The 20,259-nt window shown below is 37.4% G+C and overlaps 1 protein-coding gene across 2 annotated transcripts; it reads left to right on the forward strand.

The window, feature by feature from the left end:
• The first annotated feature begins 1,303 nt into the window (after positions 1-1,303).
• On the forward strand, positions 1,304-19,998 carry DIRAS2 (DIRAS family GTPase 2). Of its 2 annotated transcripts, none has more exons than XM_034774589.1 (2): positions 1,304-1,685; positions 15,989-19,998. In XM_034774589.1, the coding sequence occupies exon 2, from the start codon at positions 16,028-16,030 to the stop codon at positions 16,625-16,627; it is 600 nt and encodes a 199-aa protein (XP_034630480.1). In that variant the 5' UTR covers positions 1,304-1,685; positions 15,989-16,027; the 3' UTR covers positions 16,628-19,998. The 2 variants fall into 2 exon arrangements, with proteins under 2 accessions (XP_034630480.1, XP_034630481.1); XM_034774590.1 differs by lacking the exon at positions 1,304-1,685 and adding an exon at positions 15,517-15,608.
• Positions 19,999-20,259: the final 261 nt, after the last annotated feature.

The raw sequence follows: 20,259 nt of genomic DNA on the forward strand, positions 1-20,259 counted from the left end.
CCTATATCCGGTGCAGATTGCTTCCTCTAGGCACATTAAAATGGCCATAATCTGGTTAAATCTCTACTGTGACACACACATCTACTGGAAAAACCTTTCATATCTGTGTTCAGCTGGTGCCCATTAAGATTAATCATGGAGTCATGCTGAAAATAAGCAAAACAAAACCTCACGAAATAAATGTCATTGAATTCCAAACATCAGACCAGCCAGTGCAGCCACAGTGAGTTTATCTTTTGCCCTCTTCAGCAGGCATGCAAGGCCTGAAAACTAAACACCTGCAGACCCATTGTGAGGGGCAGACGTAGCATAGAAATGTTGCTCCAGTGTACTTAGCACCACCTGCACCCTGCAGAACCAGTGCTCCACAGCGGCATATTCACAGGCATCATTCATTGGAGGGATGGGCACAAGGCCAGTTCTTTCAAGACTTCACACACCTACATATCACAAGCTCTGAATGAAGGGTTGAGGGTAGAATATACTGGTGCTCCAAGCCCTGACGCTGGGTTATGGAGAGGTTCCTACCCCCCAAACTGCACAGACAGCCTGCTTTTTTGGTGGCTTTTGCAATGGGGCCTGGGATTTGGCCCTGAACAAAAAAATCTTTTGAATGCTAAAATGGGCATTTTATTAGTATAGAAGTGAAAGAGAGTGATAGCCTTTAGATCAGATTTTCACAACTAATCATGAAGATTTACCAGTGCAGGCCTAAAAATCTATTCATTCATTTTAATATGGTGACACTTCATAAAGAAAAATGAAACTATTTTACTCGTCCGCCCAAAATCCCAAAAACAAACAAACAAAAAGCCTCACTTGCTTCAAGTGAGTGGAATTTTGCAAGGCTGAGTTAGCTCATTAGACCAAAAAGTGATTTTTATTTCATTTACAATAAATTATTTTATTGCATTTTTCCAATAAAGCTTTGCCGTAAGCGGCCAGTTCCTCACCTGATGTAGATCAGCACAACTCAGGTGACCTGAATAGTGCTACACTGATTTACACCAGCTGAGGACAAGTCCAAGCATAGCTTGGCAAGCTTTATAAAGCTAAAAGGAAAGTGCTTGCTCTATATTTAGCTACTTAGAGACAGGGAGGTGTTTGTGCATAGATAAATACATACAGCAGTTTTAAAATTACAGAATACTAAATGTTTGGAGGAACTAAAATAATTAAATGCAAGACTAATTGTACAAATAACATTGCAATTGGTAAAGTGACCAGAAAATTCCAACCCTTAAAAACATATATATGTTCCACAGTTACTCAGTAGGTGGCACTTAAAAGCTTAGATGAGCTTTGCAGTCGCCATTTAGGTACCAGCAGCAGCTGAAGCTGAAGTCAGTCCATCTCTGAGAGCAGAGCGTGTGTGTGTCTGGAGGGAGATTGCAACCAAGCCAACAAAAGCATTAACCACGGCCCAGGCACACACAGAGAGAGAGAGCGGGAGACAGACACACACTAGACTAGGACCAGAGCAGCAAGAGTACAGGCAACAGAACAAGGATCAGACAGCAGCAGCCAACAAGACACAAGAGAGAAGCAGCCGGCTGAGTTACAGCTCCTTTATTTAAAAACAGACAGCTTTCTCTCGGAGAAAACCCACAACAGAAAGGCTGTACTGCTGGTACTATGACAGGCAAAAACTGAAGAGCATTTGACGGAGTTGTGTTCCTTCTCAGGTAATCTTCTTAAATCATTTTTCTACTCAGCATTGTATAAGAAACATTAGCTATATATTAACAGTAGGTGTTTTTTTTTTCTTAGCCAAATCCAGCAGTCCTTCCTGAGGCAAAAGTCCCTCTGAAGTCAATGGGAATTTTGCTTGAGTGAAGATTGCAAGATTTTGTCCTAACTGCATGTCTCATGCAGATGACATGTTATGTTATAAGTAATGGTTGGGGGAAAAAAAGACCAGAGCTGGTGACAAGAGTACTGGCCATCTGTGGAAAAATATTTCTTAGTGTACTGGGATATCAGTAATAGCTTTGTAACAACATTTGAAAAAGATTTTCATTCAAATATGATGGGCTAAATTCTGCCCTCATTTACACTTATGCAACCCATTGGTTAAAAAGATGTTGCTCTAGTTTAAATGAAGACATTTAACCATATATGATGGAAACGGGGAGGGGGAAATGTTGAGAATGAATCAAATAATAAAAAAGATTTTCTCTTTTCCTAAAGCAATAGAACTAAATTTTAGACAACTCTTGAGTATTCCTCTCGCAGGCTGGCTATTTTTATTTTTACTCAACAGCTCACCTTATTCTTATTGCTTTTTCTCTGTAAAATGTGGGCTGCTATATATGCTGAAATACACAATCACAATGGTGTGTGAGTTCAGGATAGAGCAACAAGATTTAAGTAATATCCTTAAAAGTATTTTTTTAAATACACACACATACACACAGTTATATGCACTAAATATTTATTTGCCTATATGTATATACACAAACTATATATATATATAGTCCATGTATGCACACTATATATATATATATATATATACACACACACACACATAGATAGATATCATGAAATGATAAATGAAACTTTTATGGTTGATCTTTATGGCTACCTTTGCCAGGGTTTACAGATTTCACTGAATCGAAAGTAATTACAGATCCTACAGTTTGTAGATTTGGGTCAACTGGCCATTTTGGTGTTTCTTCACTGATTGACGGCTTTTTCTGGGGTGTAGGGAACTACCACCCAGGGTTCTAGTTACATTTACTGCATTTTATTAATCAGTCCTTGGGGACTGACAGGTGTATCATTGCTAAGGATTGTTAAATGAGTAATACCACAAGATTCCATCCTATCTCCCATTGTATGTGGTCACTTCTAACCACAGGAGAATTTCAGTGGTTCAGCTGTACATCTATTGCCCTACAGAATCCTAAAGTCTGGGAAAACATTTGAATGATAAATCCAGCTATTTTATCCTCAACCCTAGGAAGACAGAAGTCTTACTGTTCAGTAGATGTTGTTGATAGCAGGAGGTCTCTTCTTTGTGTCCCTATTTGTGTAGGCGTGTGGTCACAAAGATTAAGAACCTTGGAATCACTTTTAATCATGTCCTCTGCATTGAAAGCCAAGAACCGAAGTGATTTTCCCCCAGTTATGCTGCACTTTTGTTTATTCCAAGATGGTCTAATAGCAGAAATGCATGCCTTTGTGACCCTGAGGCTCAATCACTGTAATAATCTCTTCAAAGACCTCTCAGCAAAGATGCACCAACATTTGGAGTTTGTTCAGTAGCATGACTGCTCACCAGTTTGAGCTATTATGATTATATTACATCTGACCTGTATTCTCTTCATTTCTATTCTTTAAAGTAGTGTATTCAAATGTGAATTGGTACTGCTTGTTTTTAAAGCTTTTGTTGGTTTTGGCTCTGGCTATACATTCAAGACCTGTCTGCTCATTGAACTTTGTGTGAGAAATATTTGTGCTCAGACACATCTGACCATTTGAAGGTCCCACCATTGTGTCCAAAGCTAGCAGATGACCACAATTTTGTTGTGGTATGATGCGGAATGCATTCCCCATTGAAATCTCTTTTGTTTCCTCCCAGCACCCTTTTAAAAAGCACCTTACTATCTTCTTGTTCAAATGTGATTTTACAATGACCATTTGAGGGTCTCTATTTATTCGCTCCCCATCAATTTATTTTTAACAAGACCCTTCATTGTGTGTGTTGATAATTCAAAAGGGGCATCATTTTATTATACTGTATTTGTTTGTATTTTGCTGTGCATCTCCATGAACGTTTTTGCAGTAGGGGCGAAACTTCTAAAATCAGTGTACACATTTCTGCACTTCAGCCCCAATTTGCATATATGCATCACAGCATTTACACTCTTTAGTTGGAACTGCACTCACGTCAGAAGATTTGGTCCAATAGTTTACCGCCTTTACCGTATATTGACATGCTATTCAGTTCTCCAGATTTTTTTCTTTTAATACTTTTCATGGTGCTTTAATTAAGCAAGCATCAATGTTACAGACTAGATCCACGAGGAAAAACAACCACTGTGCATTTGTGAAGGCTGTTATATGATTTAGAAATATAGACTCTCCCCCCCTTCTCTTTCTTTTTAAACACACATTCTAGTAAAAGGCACTTCGTCCACAGCAAAATGTCACCTTTTAAAAAACAAATTCAGTCTATTTGGTTATCTTCAGTTTCAGCATAGCAAGAAAAAAAATGGGGTCAGCAAACAGCTGTTTTCTGGGGTTATATCAAAGTTTCACACGCAATTAGGGACCAATTAAATTATCTTACTCTAATTACTGTAAAGACAGCAAATAAGAACTTCCAGGTGAAAACATGTCTTTAAATCTAAATTGAACCTGGATCTATTTTCTGTTTGAGATAATTAAAAAAAAAATCCAAACAATAATCCCTTTCCCAGATCTTATACAACGCTTGAATAAGATGTAAAGAAAAAGAGAAGAGCAAAGTTCATCAGCACCTTAAAATGAGGACTAAGAAACTTATACTAGTGACATGAAGACTCTAATTTTCCTCTCATACAATGAAAGTCAGCAGCAGCTCCTCTGGAGGAAATTAATTTAACACCAGAGGAAAACTGATGTAACAGAGATCAATCTCCCAGATTTCCTAAAGGGTGGGAGTGCTGCCAAACCCTGTAGCAGTGAAATGCTGCCTACCTAATAGTTATTGCAGTTAATGGGATAGTTTCTGGTTGAGACTGGATCGGTGGCACTGAAGTGCTTGCATCTTTTTGTATTCCTGCTTTAAGATGGATGTGCAGGAAGGCAACAGCATGCAAAAGGCAAATCCATTTCTGGGTTGTACAAGGTGCTTCCATTTAATGTTCAGTAACTCTGACTTAAAAATCAATGTCATGCACAGTTAAGATAAAAATAAAATAAAATAATGTAATTGTATGTTTTTCTTCTCCAAGCAAGTTTAACTAGGTTTTTATCTTATTTGAAAAAGTCGGTAATTTCAACAGTCAAATATCAGCTACAGCTGATAACTGAAATATTGTTATATTAAAAATAAGTCCCAGTGGAGAAAAATGGTCTCCTTAAAATCTGTCAAATTCCTTCAACCAAACATTGAAAACTTCAACAGAGAATAACTGGGAAAAGATTTTTTTATATATAAATATTTAATTTACTTATTTATATTTACTTATCATTTAGTCTTAATGATACTATTTTGCTCTTAATTCATGTGTCTTCTTTCTTGGTAACGTTGGCCGAAATGAGAAAAAATATAATGAAACATACATATACAATATTTACCTGAAACACAGAGAAACCACTCAAAGTCTAAACTAACAAACTGGTTTTTATTATTCTTTTATTTTTAGTAAACAAATAGTCTTCAGTCTTCTGAAATTCAGGAGATGTCAAAAGGAAGAGTCGTGGGTTTTGAAAATAAATGTTGAAAGTGTTTGCTTTAAAGTAAAGAAAAATATAAACTTATAAAACAAATTCAACTTTGCCGGTTCACTCCTGCAGTTTGGCAGAGAATAGATTTGTATGAACAATTAGAAACCCCTTCAGAAACCCATTATTGCTATACAACAGTCTACAAATTATACCCAGATCTTCTCTTAAAGCCTTGTTTTACAAACAGCTTCAAAATCTAGTTTAAATCACTGCATTGATTGTTTGGTATTTTGTCCAGGGGTTTTATCTAGTGAAATTCAGATATTAAGACAATAGGCCAGGTTCCAATACTTTATGACACAGATAGTATAATTGACTTTAATGGGACTATTCTGGAGTAAGGTTCTATTCAACATGAGTAAAGGTATCAGAAACTGGCCCAGTGTTCATGGTAGTCATCACTATCTTCCTAGCAATAGAAGATAAAATTTGTTATGGTTTTTCATAAGAATGAACCAAATCCTGTAGTCCTATCTCTAACTATTCTGCTTCCAGTGAAGATTTGGACCAATAGTTTTTTGTCGTAACAGTAAAATTAAGCTATTCAGGACTAAAGGACTGTGCGGTTAGAATAAACAAAACTTTTGTAGTTTTTCTGCTATTCCCTCTAAGGAAAAGAAAGTAGTCTGAAGTGTGTGTGTGTGTGTGTATAATGTATGTATAACAGTACATAGTTGCCAATTCTTGTGATTTTTATCATGAGTTTCACAATATTTGGTATTTATCCCACTCTAGTCAATTTGCCTAGATGCATAAAGTTACACATATTCATAAGTGTTTGCAGGATCAGGGCCTAAAATTTAATCCTGCAGTCCTTATTCTGACAAAACTTCCACTGAATAAGGATTTGACAGACTGGCATATAATAAATAAATTTAACAGCATTGTATTTGATTTTGTAAGGGCCAAATCCTGTTCACTTACCTCAACTTCAGTTTAACTGGAATTACTCCTGAGAGAAAGGCAAGCAGGATTTGGCCCTAAGTGTTCAATGGACTAAAGTGCTGATTCAGCATGGTACTTAAATGTGTGTGTAACTTTAAGAATAGGAGTAGTTCCATTAAATCAATAGGATGTCTCGTGGTTAAAGTTAAGCCTGAGTTGAGCTAAATCAGAGCCAAAACTATTAAAGATCTTTTTTTTTTTTAATTTACCAGCTTCAGAAACTAAAAATGAACATGGGGTTTGTTAAACAGATATTGGACTGGTACTCATTATTCTGGATAATATTAGTTTGCCTTTTGGTTTTGTCATTTTATGAAATCCGTTCATATTTACATATGCATTTCAATAGTGCTCAATCCTCCAATGCATGGTGCACTCTGGTCACAATCTAACAAAGCACTTAAACATGTCCTTATCTTTAAGTCTCATGCTCATAACATGAGTATCATCTTTGACTTGGACCTCTCTCTTGGTCTTTACATCCAGACTATGTCTAAATCTTGCCAATTCTTTCAGCATAAGATCTCTAAGATATGGCTTTTACTATCCATCCACACAGCTAACACTCTTGTCTAGGCTATAATCATCTTGAGTCTCAATTACTGATACATGTTTCTCTCTGACCTTGACAAACATAATCTTGCCCCACTCACATTCATCCAGAATGTTGGAGCAAAAATCATTTTCCTACGCTGTTGCTTTGACCATGTCACCCGCCTCTTTGAATCCCTCCATTGGCTCCCCTTTCTCTATCACATCAGCCAAAAGCTGCTTGTTTTTACTTTCAAGACCCTGCATGGCCGCACCCCACCCTACCTATCATCTCTGATTCACCATCAAGATGTTGACTCCCACCTCTCGTCAGCCCACAAGGCCAGCCTCTATTGCCCACTTTCAAACAATCACCTTCATATTTTCTCTCACGCTACCCCTCATGCTTAGGAGGTGCTCCCCATAAACATCCATAAAGCTACCTCATTATCCTCCCTCAGAACCCTCCTTAAAACTCTCCTCTGCCTTAATGCCTATAAAAATGCCAACAAATAGGCTGCTGGTATGCTGAGACCACAGCCTATCATGCTGACCAATATCATCTTTGTTTCCTTGTATTTCCATCTCTCTCCATGTGATGTCTCTTACACTTAGATTGTAAGCTCTTTGGGGAAGGGACTGTCATTTTGTTCTGTGGTTTTACATCTCCTAGCACAATGAGGTCCTGGTCCATGACTGCAGCGCCTAGGTGCGATGGTAATATGTGGTAATACAAGTAACAGCAATAACCACAAATGGCCTGGTCCTGGGTTAATAACTACTCAAGATTTTATTATTACAACAATATCAATTTAGAATACTTTTTTCATTTTACTGAGGGAGCCCACCCAAAAAATGTCTTCTGTACAATATTTCATAGGTGTTCAAACAATTTTAAAGACACTAATTTGGAATATCATTTCAACCTTTTTTTAATCATACAGGTGCAAACTTTTTTTCTACACAATTAAACTAACCTCAGGAGAAATGTCATGAATTGGAACTGATTGTTCTGTGGATATTTTATCCTTGAAAAAACATAGAAATTAATGACTGCTCATTGAAAACATGCCAGTTACTTTGCAAAATCAGAGCATAGCTTCTGTAATCAATGGATGATATAGCTGCTGGGTTCTGCCTCCTTTTAATGCTCGTTTGTCTTTGAGACAGCAGTGTAGGGCTCCTGTTTTTAAAAAAACACTGTTTTATTTGCACATTTTGGGACAGATTCTTCATTGCAGTATAACCACTATATTTTGCATTGTGGATGAAATCGGCTATAAAGCCAGTGCATCCAGCCTGAAAAGATCATCCCAGTTCAAGAGAGATGCTCTGGTGGCTTGGACAGGCTTTATGTTCTCCCCTTCCTTGCTGGTATCAGAGCAAGGAAGATGGGTGGTAGCTGAACAAGAGTGTGTGTGGCCACTCCAATTCATAGGTTTTATTTAAAGGGATTATGCTCATCTAGTCCAATCTGCAAAATACACACATTTTTACCTGTGGTTTTGACCCCAAGGGGCTGTTATCAACCCTTTGGCTGCTCTAACTTAATACAGGGGGACCAATGCCACATAAATCAGTGAAGTTCACAAGTGAGCTTCAAGCAACTTTTGTACCCCCTTCCTTTCAATTTGCATTGTGTGCATTCAGAACATAGGTAAGCCTTCTGAGTAGTTTGCGTTTGTGCATTTTATAAAATATGTGGAGTAGAAGACATTACTTATTCTCAAAAACCAAGCAAAAATTATTGAAGAGAGCATCCCAGACAGAAAATGGAATGTTTGGGCCCAGAGCCTTATCATTTTGATTTCCCTATATAGAAATTAATGCTGTCCACTGAGAAACCAGATTATGTTACTACCTCTGTCTGGATTCACACGCAAGCCAGTTAGTCAGTATTGCCTCTCCCATTTACTGCAATTTGATTGTGACTACCTTTCATCATGAACCTTGACCAACCCCAATCCTACTTTTGCTCATGGTCCCTGAACAAAAGGTCTACAAACCTCCACCCAATCACTGATCCAATTAGTAACTCCCTTCCTCATCCCACACACTTGGTAATTTTTCCAGTGACTACTTCAAAGCAATTCTAAACCCAAACTAATGATGATCTTTCCAGTGTCCAATAATAGAACACCATTCGGTCAACATGACCCAGCATATTCAGAAATAATCACATAATTTCTAATCGCTGCACCCAATAACCTAGACAAAAATCACTGATTTCCTTTTTAATTACATTTTTTTCACTCTTGCCAGCTTTTTTGCTAATGCATGCCTTATACCCAGTATTCAGGAACAATGTTCAATCAGACTAAGTGATAGCTCTGATTTCACAAAGTACTTGTAAGCACATACTTACTTCCATATCTATGCAGCAAAACACTTTTGCAACTGCTTAAATGCTTTGCTGACCTGGGACCTAAATCACTTGAACAGACTCTCTCTTTATTTCTATAACCTCAATACTTTGTGGGCACCAACCATCTGACCATTACCTCCTCTCCATGATATACCAACAAGAATATCAAAGGGTATTAAATTCTAGGACACACAAAGAAGATTTGGTATTAGTTGATCAAACAACATGCTCATTATTCTTAAAGATGTTAATGTAGAATTCTCTGGCTTTAATTTAGCTGAACACGAACACTCCTGTGTATTTTCCCTAGCCCATTGAATAATACATAGGAGTGCCTGCATAAACAAATGTGCTTGGGAGATCTCCTATCACTTTTTTTAAGAAAAATTAACAAATATTGACCAATGACAAAACTCTAAAGCCTAATGCATTTTTAAAGATACTAATCCTCCCATTCCCAGGGTGCCTAACCACATGCTCTTTCCACCCAAACATCAGCACTGCTGCGGTGGTTATCCCAATCATGCATTAATATATCTCAAAAGAATGTAATTACTCAAGCTGGAATTGGTGAGAACATAGGGGTTGACAACTGTACTTATGAAAAGTACCAGGGGATCTTTAATGACCAGGGTTTTTGTTTGTCATCTGATCTGAAAGATGACATCTCCAAAAACTGTGCCCCTCTCACCACGCTGTCATTCTCTACTGGCTCGAAGGACACCTAACAAGTCACCGGCTCCCTTTCCTGCTGCATCTTGAGGTTTTCAATCCTCTTGCTGATCCTGCTTACTAGCTTGTGAGAGCTGACAGCATAAGGTAGAATGGCTGCAGGCAAAGAGAATGCACAGCAATACCATTAAGAGGTTCCTGGAATACATGTCATTCTAAATTCTATATTGCATAGCAGGCATTAAGAAAACCCAGAGAAATCACAAGTCAATTGGCTTAATGATTTTTTTGCACCACTTAAATGATCTGAACAAAGCACAATCATACCATAGCTTTGAAGTCCCTCTTCACATCACCACATGAAGGATTTTGTTACACTTAATGTCAGACACCAGGAGATGCCCCTCCTTTACTATACAGAAGGTTAGCTCCAAAACAGTTGAAATACATATGAAATCTACACTTTGCAAAGGTATATTAATAATAAATAAAAGAGACTTTTTTTAAAGACCTTAACATCCATTGTCCAATAGCCTCCTGGAGAGCATGGAGTTGCAATCATGGAGAAAAACTTTAAAACATGGTAGATATCAATATATGGATTAACAAAAAACAATTCTAAAAACAAGGCAACTTGCCATAGTAGCTAATCAAAGCAGGAGCTGAATATGACAAAACACTCAGGCAACAATTTTGTTTTCTGTCTTTTCAGGCAAACTAAATGCATGAGAGAATTTTAATTACTTTCATTAGGTCTTGCACACTATACACCATGTCTCAACCTGATGTGACTTCGCTAGTAGCTTTGTATTGTACTTAAATGCTCTGAAAAAAGACAAAAGTTATTTTGAGTTAATATTTTCTCCTGGCTGAGTTTCTGCTCTAACATACAACTACATTGCCATTAGCATTGTAAAGATATTCTTTCTGCTGATAAAAATGGCATGAACAATCCCTCTGCCAGATCTTCAGCTGGCATGAATTGGCAGTGGAGCTGTGGTTTGACTTCAATGGCGCTATGATGATTTAAACCCACTGAGGATCAGGCCCCATATATTTACAAAACATTTTACAAACACCACTAGAATTAAACATGCTTTTGACAGGCACAGAATCTTTGGGTTGTAAGAAAAAAAAACTATTTTAGCTGTTACATTTTCCCTTTAAAAGTGTTACGTTTCCACCTGGGGCAAAAAAAAATTAAAATTCACTATTTTGTCATGAAAACAGGAGCAGAAAAATATCATTTTTGTCATGGAAATTTCTGTTCACTGATAAATATGGTGAAATTTTGCCTATTATTTAACAACCAAATGGTCATGAAAACCTCTGCTTATAACTGCTCACAAGTGAGGTCCACTTTAAGATAGTTTTGGCCATTTGCTGTATCTTCTCTTTATGTTTCTGCCTTAACCTGTCAGCTAGACTTTTTTCTAATGGATTTTAATACAGCAAAAAGACAGTATCTAGATATGGCTATATTAAAATAATAAATGTACAGTTAGGCACAATTAAGCATACAATTACGTACACAAATATGTAGATCTATTTTCACTAGTATGATAAAGGCCACAATCTTCAGATCTACCCATATGTTTGTGCTCCAAGGTAGATGTTTAGATTCTTTGGCACTAAAAGGGAGTCAGTAGTACCTTTGCCTTCATTGACTATGGGATGATTCGTGTGAGTGCACACTACAGAACTGGAGAAGCCAATAAGAATTCCATTGGCAGAGTGCTTGCAGAATCTGGTTACTTATTTACATCCACTGAAGTGCCACCTTCTGAAAATATTAAGGTGCTGGCAAGCAGAAGTGCCTGCCCGATTAGTGACATATTTGCTTGTTTTAAGCATGCAACTCAATATGACAGGTGTATACCCAGAATGGTCTCTGCTCTCTCTCGGCTACCTGTATTTGTGTCTCAGCAAGTGTATCTGCATGTCTGACTAGTGTGTTATTTACATTTATTTCATGGTCAAGAACAGTCCTTGGAATCATCTTGTACTTTCTGGGCTGCCTATTCCTTAAACATGCAACCACTCCGTGGCTGTCTTACCACTGAAGCAAAATTTCTGTCTTCTCTAGTCCCCTTCTAGATCAGAAAGACTATGAAAGCAAAGTTATTCACTAAACACACATTTTATATAATTCCATCTCTAAAATTCTATTTGGAAACTGATGAATAGGGCTAAACTCATTATGACAGATGGAAATGAATTAATCACTGTACTGGAAGTTTCTGGTTGCCTAGGACCCAGTGATCATCATCTGATTACATTCAATATGGGCAAACACAGGACCCTTCCAACCAGTAACGCACACATTTTATACATATTGTATACACACACAGAGAGAGCTCCAAAAGGGCTAATTTCCCAAAGCTGAGGAAAAATATGAGGAAAAACTGACTAGAAGGAAAATATTAATGAAAATTGAAAACATGAGTTCTAGATGGCCCAAAATCCACAATTCCACAATCAAGAAAGAAGACAACGTTGACTGAAAGCCCATTCTGGTTCAGTGGAAATGTGAAGGCAATAATTAGAAATAAAAAAACAATATATAACAAACAGAAAAAAGGGAAATGAATAGCAATCAATGTAAATGAGAAGTTATGAAGTATAGATAATTGATACTTAGGATGAAGACATAGAATCATGGGACTGGAAGGGACTTTGAGAGCTCATCTAGTCCAGTCTCCTGCTCTCAAGGCAGGACTAAGTATTATCTAGAGCATTCCTGACAGACCTGCTCTTAAAAATCTCCAATGATGAAGATTCCACAACCTCCTTGGCAATTTATTCCAGTGCTTAAACACCCTGACAGTTAGGAAGATTTTCCTAATGTCCAACCTAAACCTCCCTTGCTGTAATTGAAGCCCATTGCTTCTTGTCCTATCCTCAGCAGTTAAGAATAATATTTTTTCTCCCTCCTCCTTGTAACAACCTTTTATGTATTTGAAAACTGTTATCCTGTCCCATCTCAGTCTTCTCTTTTCCAGACTAAACAAACCCAATTTTTTTTTTATCGGGGAAAAGTCCATGGCTAACAGGAGTAAGAACAAAAGGAGATTTTTAAAGTATATTAGGAACACAAGAAATCTTAGAAGTAGTATAGGTCCATTACTAAATGGAGATTGTATAACTGTTAATAATGATCCAAAGACAGAAGAAGTGTTCAATAAATATTTCTGTTCTGTATCTGGAAAGCAGGAGGAGGATAATGTGCTTAGATCACATTTGTACTTTCCAGTCTATTAGTAACCAAGGAGGATGTTAAACAACAACATCTACTAGGGATAAACATCTTAAAAATCAGCAGACCCAGATAATTTGCACCCCAGAGTCCTAAAAGAACTGGCTGAGGAGGTCTCTGGCCCACTGATCTTAATTTTTAAGAAAACACATGGGGAAATTCCAGAGGACTGGAAGAGTGCTATCATTCTGCCACTATTAAAAAAAGGGAAAACAGGATGGCTTGAATACCTAAAGGCCTATTAGTCTAACATCAGTGGAAAAGCTGATGTGGGATTTTGACTAATAAAGAATTAAAGGAGAGGAATATAATTAATACCAGTCAACCTGGCTTTATAGAAATAGGTCTTTTCAAACAAACCTGGTTTCATTCTTTGAGATTACAAATTTGGTTAATAAAGGTAACTGTGTAGATGTAATAAACAGACTTCCTTAATACATTTGACTTAGGACCACGCAACATTCCGATTTTAAAAATTCGAACGATAAAGTATCAATAAAGCACATGTTAAATGGATTAAGAACTGGATAGCTGACAGATATCAAAAAAATAGTTTCCAATAGAGAATCATCATCCATAGGGACTTAGGGCTTGGTCCACACTGGGGCGGGGGATCGATATAAGAAACGCAACTTCAGCTACGAGAATAGCATAGCTGAAGTCGACGTTTCCTAGATCGAACTAAGTTTACTTACTGCGGGTCCACGCAGTGCAGGCAAGCTCCCCCGTCGTCAGCGCTTCCTCCTCTCGGTGAGCAGGAGTTCTGCAGTCGACGGGGGAGCACTTCTGGGATCGATTTATCGTGTCCAGATGAGACGCGATAAATCGATCCCAGAAGATTGATCTCTAACTGCCAAATCAGGCGGGTAGTGTGGACCTAGCCCTAGGCTCAGTGATCTAGGAACAAAGAATGCAGGCCAGACATACAAAATGGGGGACTGTACCTGGGAAAGCCATGACTCTGAAAAGGAGTTATGAATCATAGTGGGCAAGCAATTCAACATGAGCTCCCAATGCAATGCTGTGGCAAACAGGGCTAATGCAATCTTTTGATGTATAAACAGGGGAGTAGTGAGTAGGAATAGGGAGGCAATTTTACCTCTGTGTGTGAAATTGGTGAGACCAATACTAGAATACTGGGGATACCAGAACAGCATATATATTTTTAAAATGATGTTGAAAAATTGGAGAGGGTGAAAAAAAACTCTCAAACATGATTTGAGAGCGGAGAAAGTACCTGGCAGTGAGAAGCTTAAGGAGCTCCATCTGTTTAGTTTATCAAAGCGAAGACTGAGAAGTGACTTGTCTACTTGCATGGGAAAAAATACCAAGTACCAAAAGAGCTCTTCAATTTTTTGATCAAAGGGATAACAAAAAACAATAATGGAAACCGAAGCCAGACATTCAAATTGGAAATAAGGAGCAAATTCTCCATCTCTTGATGTCTTAGAGACATGCCTTTCTGGATTATATGCTTTAGTCAAACAAGTTATTGGGCTCCACGCAGGGGTAACTGGGTGAAATTTAATGGCCTGTAATACACAGGATGTTAGACTACATGATCTAAGGGTCCCTTTCTGGCCTCAAACTCAATTAAACTATGAACTAGCTTTCCTTTCTTCTCTGCTTCCTCTTTTAAGGAAATTGTCAGCTCTTATGCCTGCATAAGTCTCACTGAAATACAGAGAAGTTTTGTATCATTCAGGGCCTGACAAACACCCATTGAAGTGAATGGGAATTTTTCCATTTTTTATAAATGGGTACTGTGTCAGTTCCAAAGTCAGCAAGATTTATCCCTTAGATAAACCCATGATTATAGCCAAACTTTCTCTAGTTCTGGAACTACCTTAGTTAACTGAACCTTGGATCCCTCTTTACACATGGAATACATTATTATTATTATGACCAGATTTATAGTTAATTGCTTAGGGAGAGATTTTTGGTGACAGGTAATCTTGCTGAACTTCAAGGTTGACAGAGAAATCACTACCAAGTATACCGTGCATTATCATCCCTTTGATAGATTTGATAATATGATTCTTTTCTGGTAAATGTAGAGAAATATTAGCATGCCAAAATTACAATGTGCAATAGATAAAATCAGAATTATAAATCTTGAATTCTAAATGAGCATGCTCATTTAGGAAATAAAACAATATTTTTGAGGTAAAACCAAAGCGGTGAAAACCCCCAAAGGCAGACTATGAAACACTTAGTGCTACTAATGAAATATTAGCACTTATCCATTAGTTTTAAGTTTTGCTTCTGAAAGATATGAATTGTACCACACTGGAAACAAATTCTCTATCCACAGGGGAGGTGTAGCGTGGGCAGAAGGATAAGTTCACACACACTGGTCTCCCCATCAATATGCTTCAACAATGACCTGAAGTACGTCTATGGGTGAGAGTGTAGCTCCAGCTCCCTAGTCAATTCAGTCTCTTGGTAGACAGACTGTCAACAAGGATGTCAAACAGATGGGGCTATGTACATTTGCCTAGTACTAGTAACTGGACTTAAAGTTACGCATTCAATTTGCAAAGGCCACCAGTTAAGCACAAAATAGCAGTAATTTTCATGCTTTATCAACCTGCACTGGGTTGGAATCTAGAAACAATGTTGAGATGAATTGCTCTATAACCCATGATCAGTCCTTTTGAGTCATTATGTATTATTGATATGCCATTACTTCAGTCATTTTCTCATGTCTCTTACCATAGAAGTTATAAAGCATCTTCCCCATGGAAAGCTGTATTAATATTTTGTTACATTTTCCTTCCTAGGTTTTCCCCCCTAGTTGAGCATCACATACAGTGAAAAGCATGCCTGAGCAAAGCAATGATTACAGGGTGGTGGTGTTTGGAGCTGGAGGAGTTGGCAAAAGTTCCTTGGTCTTGAGGTTCGTGAAAGGCACTTTCAAAGAGAGCTACATTCCTACCATTGAAGACACCTACAGGCAGGTGATCAGCTGTGATAAGAGCATATGCACTTTGCAGATTACCGACACTACAGGGAGCCATCAGTTTCCAGCCATGCAGCGTCTGTCTATTTCCAAAGGACATGCTTTCATTTTGGTTTTTTCAATCACCAGCCGACAGTCCTTGGAGGAACTCAAGCCCATCTATGAACAAATCTGTCAGATTAAAGGGGATGTGGAAAGCATTCCAATTATGTTAGTGGGGAATAAAAGTGATGAAAACCAAAACCGAGAGGTGGAGAGCAGTGACGGAGAAGCCATGGCCAAGAAGTGGAAGTGTGCCTTTATGGAGACTTCTGCTAAGTTGAACCACAATGTGAAAGAGCTGTTCCAAGAGCTGCTAAACCTAGAGAAACGCAGGACTGTGAGTTTACAGATTGATGGTAAAAAAAGCAAACAGCAGAAAAGGAAAGAGAAGCTGAAAGGCAAGTGTGTAGTCATGTGAAAATTGCACTGTTATGAAGCAACCATGTAGTCTCATTCTTTCTGACAGAACCCAACGTGAAACCTATAGACAATGAGGAACCATATGAAACCCTATTTATTAGTAGCTGTTATGAAAGAAATACAATAGATTTTTTTAAAAGAGGAGTTTATTTGCTGTGAAAAAAAACCTCCCAACAACTCAAATCATAGTTAGAAAATAAAACCAAGAATGAAGAAAGTAGGAAAGGATTTCTAATTTTAAAGCAAATAAAAGAAAACCAATTAATTCCTTATTTACAATATACTGCACTATGGAAGAATTGGATGCCAATTACTTATGTTTATTATGCTGTTTGCATATAACTGTAATGGAAGGTGATGTATCTACATAATGCAGATTTAGAAGAGAAAGAAATGCCAATGAAGAAATCTAGAATGTATAAATGCATGTTGGATAACTTATCATAGCCTTCAAGAACGCTGGAGATAACACAAATATTTTTCTGTACAAGTCTTGATGCTGACTGTTCAGGGTTGGAGGGTGTGGGAAAGAAGATAACCCTGGAGCTACCAATTTATGAACTATTGTACATTTGGGGAAAATAAAGGGGTTATGCAGCTAAATGTGATATTGATTCTCTCCTCTTACCATATTATGTTCCTCCTTAGTATTATGCTGATGAGCAGTGTTTGAACTGAAGGATGGGAGGGGGGAAAATCTCCTTGGGTCAGCTGGAGATCGTTCCCTCCTCTCTGGGCTCTGCTAAACCGTCATTTCCAGGGATGGCCTGTACCTCTGTCCCCAAGATATTTCCGAAGACCAAATATTTGCCTTTGGAGCATGTCAGTTTATATGTGCAGATACAGAAAAATTTTCCCCCAGGGGGACATACTCTGGACTCCCTCTACAAAGGCCTCTGTGGAAATTATTCAGTTCAAACATTGCTGATAAGAGCACAATATGATTGGTAAATGAACAGATTGTTTATGAAGTTGCAGGCAGGTGTGTGTGAGAGAGAGGAGAATGATTTTGCTCATATTGCCAGATTTGCCAAATCAAACTTCTGTATAATTACTGCATCTGAATTAGAAATTTGCCTGCATCTTATGATAAACATACAGTAAACTATTAGATTTATTGCCTTTAAATTGGCAAAAGGGGGTTATATTTATTATTTAAATTTGTGGTCTGAACAACTGAGACTATTCAGGGAACCATATCTGGCAGTCTTTACTTAGAGAGAACTTTTATTGGCCCCGTCTCTAGTGGCATTAATAGAAGACTTGCCTAAGTAAAGACTACATGATTTGGCACATTAACAGTTCAGTCAAAAAGTGAGTTACAATGCAATACTAGGTTCACAATAGAGAAAACAAGTTACGACCTTTTTTTTTTTGAGAAACTGCTTTTTTGCAGTCCAAGATGGAGAAAAAGTGTATTTAATGTGAGTTATTTTGAAATCTCTCCAAAGTTTTTTTTTAAATACACAACATGAATGATTTGCTCTATATCCTACAACTATCAGCAAAATGAAGACCATCAAAGATGAAAAAAGCACATTAACTTTTCTAAAGGATATGAAATTGTATATTCTACAGTTTGAACCTTTCTGCTTTAAAACAAAAAGCGTTCACTGTATTTTTCGCAAATGTATATGTCAAAAGCATATTATTGGAAAATGCAGTCAGGTACTAGGAAAATTAGCATGCATGTTACATAATAAATGTCTTATAAGAGCAGTTTAAATGCAGTATTCACTTTAGAAATAATTACCTTGTTGTTCTTAAAATGATTTCTTGTTTACCTTCCAACTTCCAAACAGAAATGCAACCACTTAGTGGATAGCATGGGTAGAAAAGGATTATAGCAGGCCTGCTACCAGCACTGCTTTTCTCAAAGAGAGACCTTAATTGTTGTAATTCTCTCTAGGCAAAATCCTGGCTCCACTGAAGTCAATGGCAAAACTCTCACCGACATCAGTGGGGCCAGGATTTCACCCTCTGATTTAATTGCAATAGATGTAGAGAATTGTAACTCTGCTACTAATTCCCAGCTGCAAGAGCTACTGAGCCAGTTTTTCCTTTTAATCCTTAAAATAATCACATATGACTGAATAAGGAAAAGAAATGAGAACTGGAGTGAGTATAACAAACAGGCTTAGACTCTTCCTTCACCTTTTCATATTCACATTAAAATGAAATTCAGGTTTCTCTAATCAATTCCTAAACATATAAAGGATTCTGGAATTGTTTTATATTGCTGAGTGGATTCTCTCGCAGACAGGCTATTGAAAAAACCAACAGTATTTGAAGAACAGTGATGTGATGCATTTATCAGTGGTATATTTAGTGGGAATTACATAGATGTTTACTCTGTTTGTGAGCCAATAGTTTAAGTGGTTAAAGATTCTCATCTTCCTAATTTTGGACTTCATTAACAAAAATGGAAAATAAAAGAATGACTATGTTTAAGAAATATTGTTGCAGCCAGCAACAAATTAAAAAAATGGGCCATAGAGCTCAACCATTTGATAATTGAACTCCAATTGATGCTAATAGACATTGTGAATATGTGTCAAAGGCACTATTGTGTTTGACTTGTGTCTGAGAACTTTTTCTGGCATGCTACATTTATATGACAACTGTATAGAAACAAACTAAAAAGTCACCTTAGAGACAAAGAGCCTTATTACAATATTACTTACTTGCTTTTACTTTGATGAAGTTATTCATGATTTACACTAGTAAATGAGATCTCAATCAGGTTCAAAGGGTATGACTATATCAATATTATTGGACCAAATACCATCCTTGACTTCAGTGGCGAACAGAGATTAGCTGTTCTGCAGTGAGAGTAGAAATAAAACAAGTAAAACCTGTTTCTGTTAGGCTTAAGGACAATTTCCTTTGATTCCCAGTTGATTCCTCTCCAACAATATAATAAGCCATGATTTATTTCATGCTCTTGCGTGTATTAAAGCAAGGCCAGTATAGAAGCAATATTATTCATGGACCACTGACTCTAAAATAACATTTTATAACCTTGCATTGCCATTGCAGTTTATAATACTAGAATTTTCATATCTGTGAGCTGGTCAAAAATATTTGTTTTGCTATTACTGATACAGATGTTCTTTTTCTTTATAGAACAACCAAAAAAAAAAAATAGGGAAAATAAAGAGAAAATACAGCTTTGTTATATTTTGTGTTTTCCTTTGAAATGTGATACCAATATACAGAAGCTCTCTGAAAATGTACATAAACAGAGCATATTGAATGCAGTATTGTAGCTTTGTTGGTCCCAGGATATTAGAGAGACAAGATGGGTGAGGTAATATCTTTGATTGGACCAATTTCTGTTGGTGAGAGCGATAAGCTTTCGAGCTTATACAGAGCTCTTCTTCAGGTGTGGGAAATATAACCCAGCTATATACAAGGTGGAACAGATTATTTAGCATAAGTAGTAAACATACATTTCAAGGGACGATTCAAGGTGAAATGGCCCCTTCCCACCTCTCCAGTCTTAGGTGGGAAAGAAAAAAAGCTGTGGGAGTGGGGGCGGAGGGTTAGAGTAGGTTATAGATTGTTGTAATAAGCCATGAAGTCAGTGTCTCTACTTAGTCCATGATTTTTGGTATCTAGCAAAGTTAT

This window comes from Trachemys scripta, chromosome 6, assembly GCF_013100865.1.
Source record: "Trachemys scripta elegans isolate TJP31775 chromosome 6, CAS_Tse_1.0, whole genome shotgun sequence".
Lineage (NCBI taxonomy): Eukaryota > Metazoa > Chordata > Testudines > Emydidae > Trachemys > Trachemys scripta.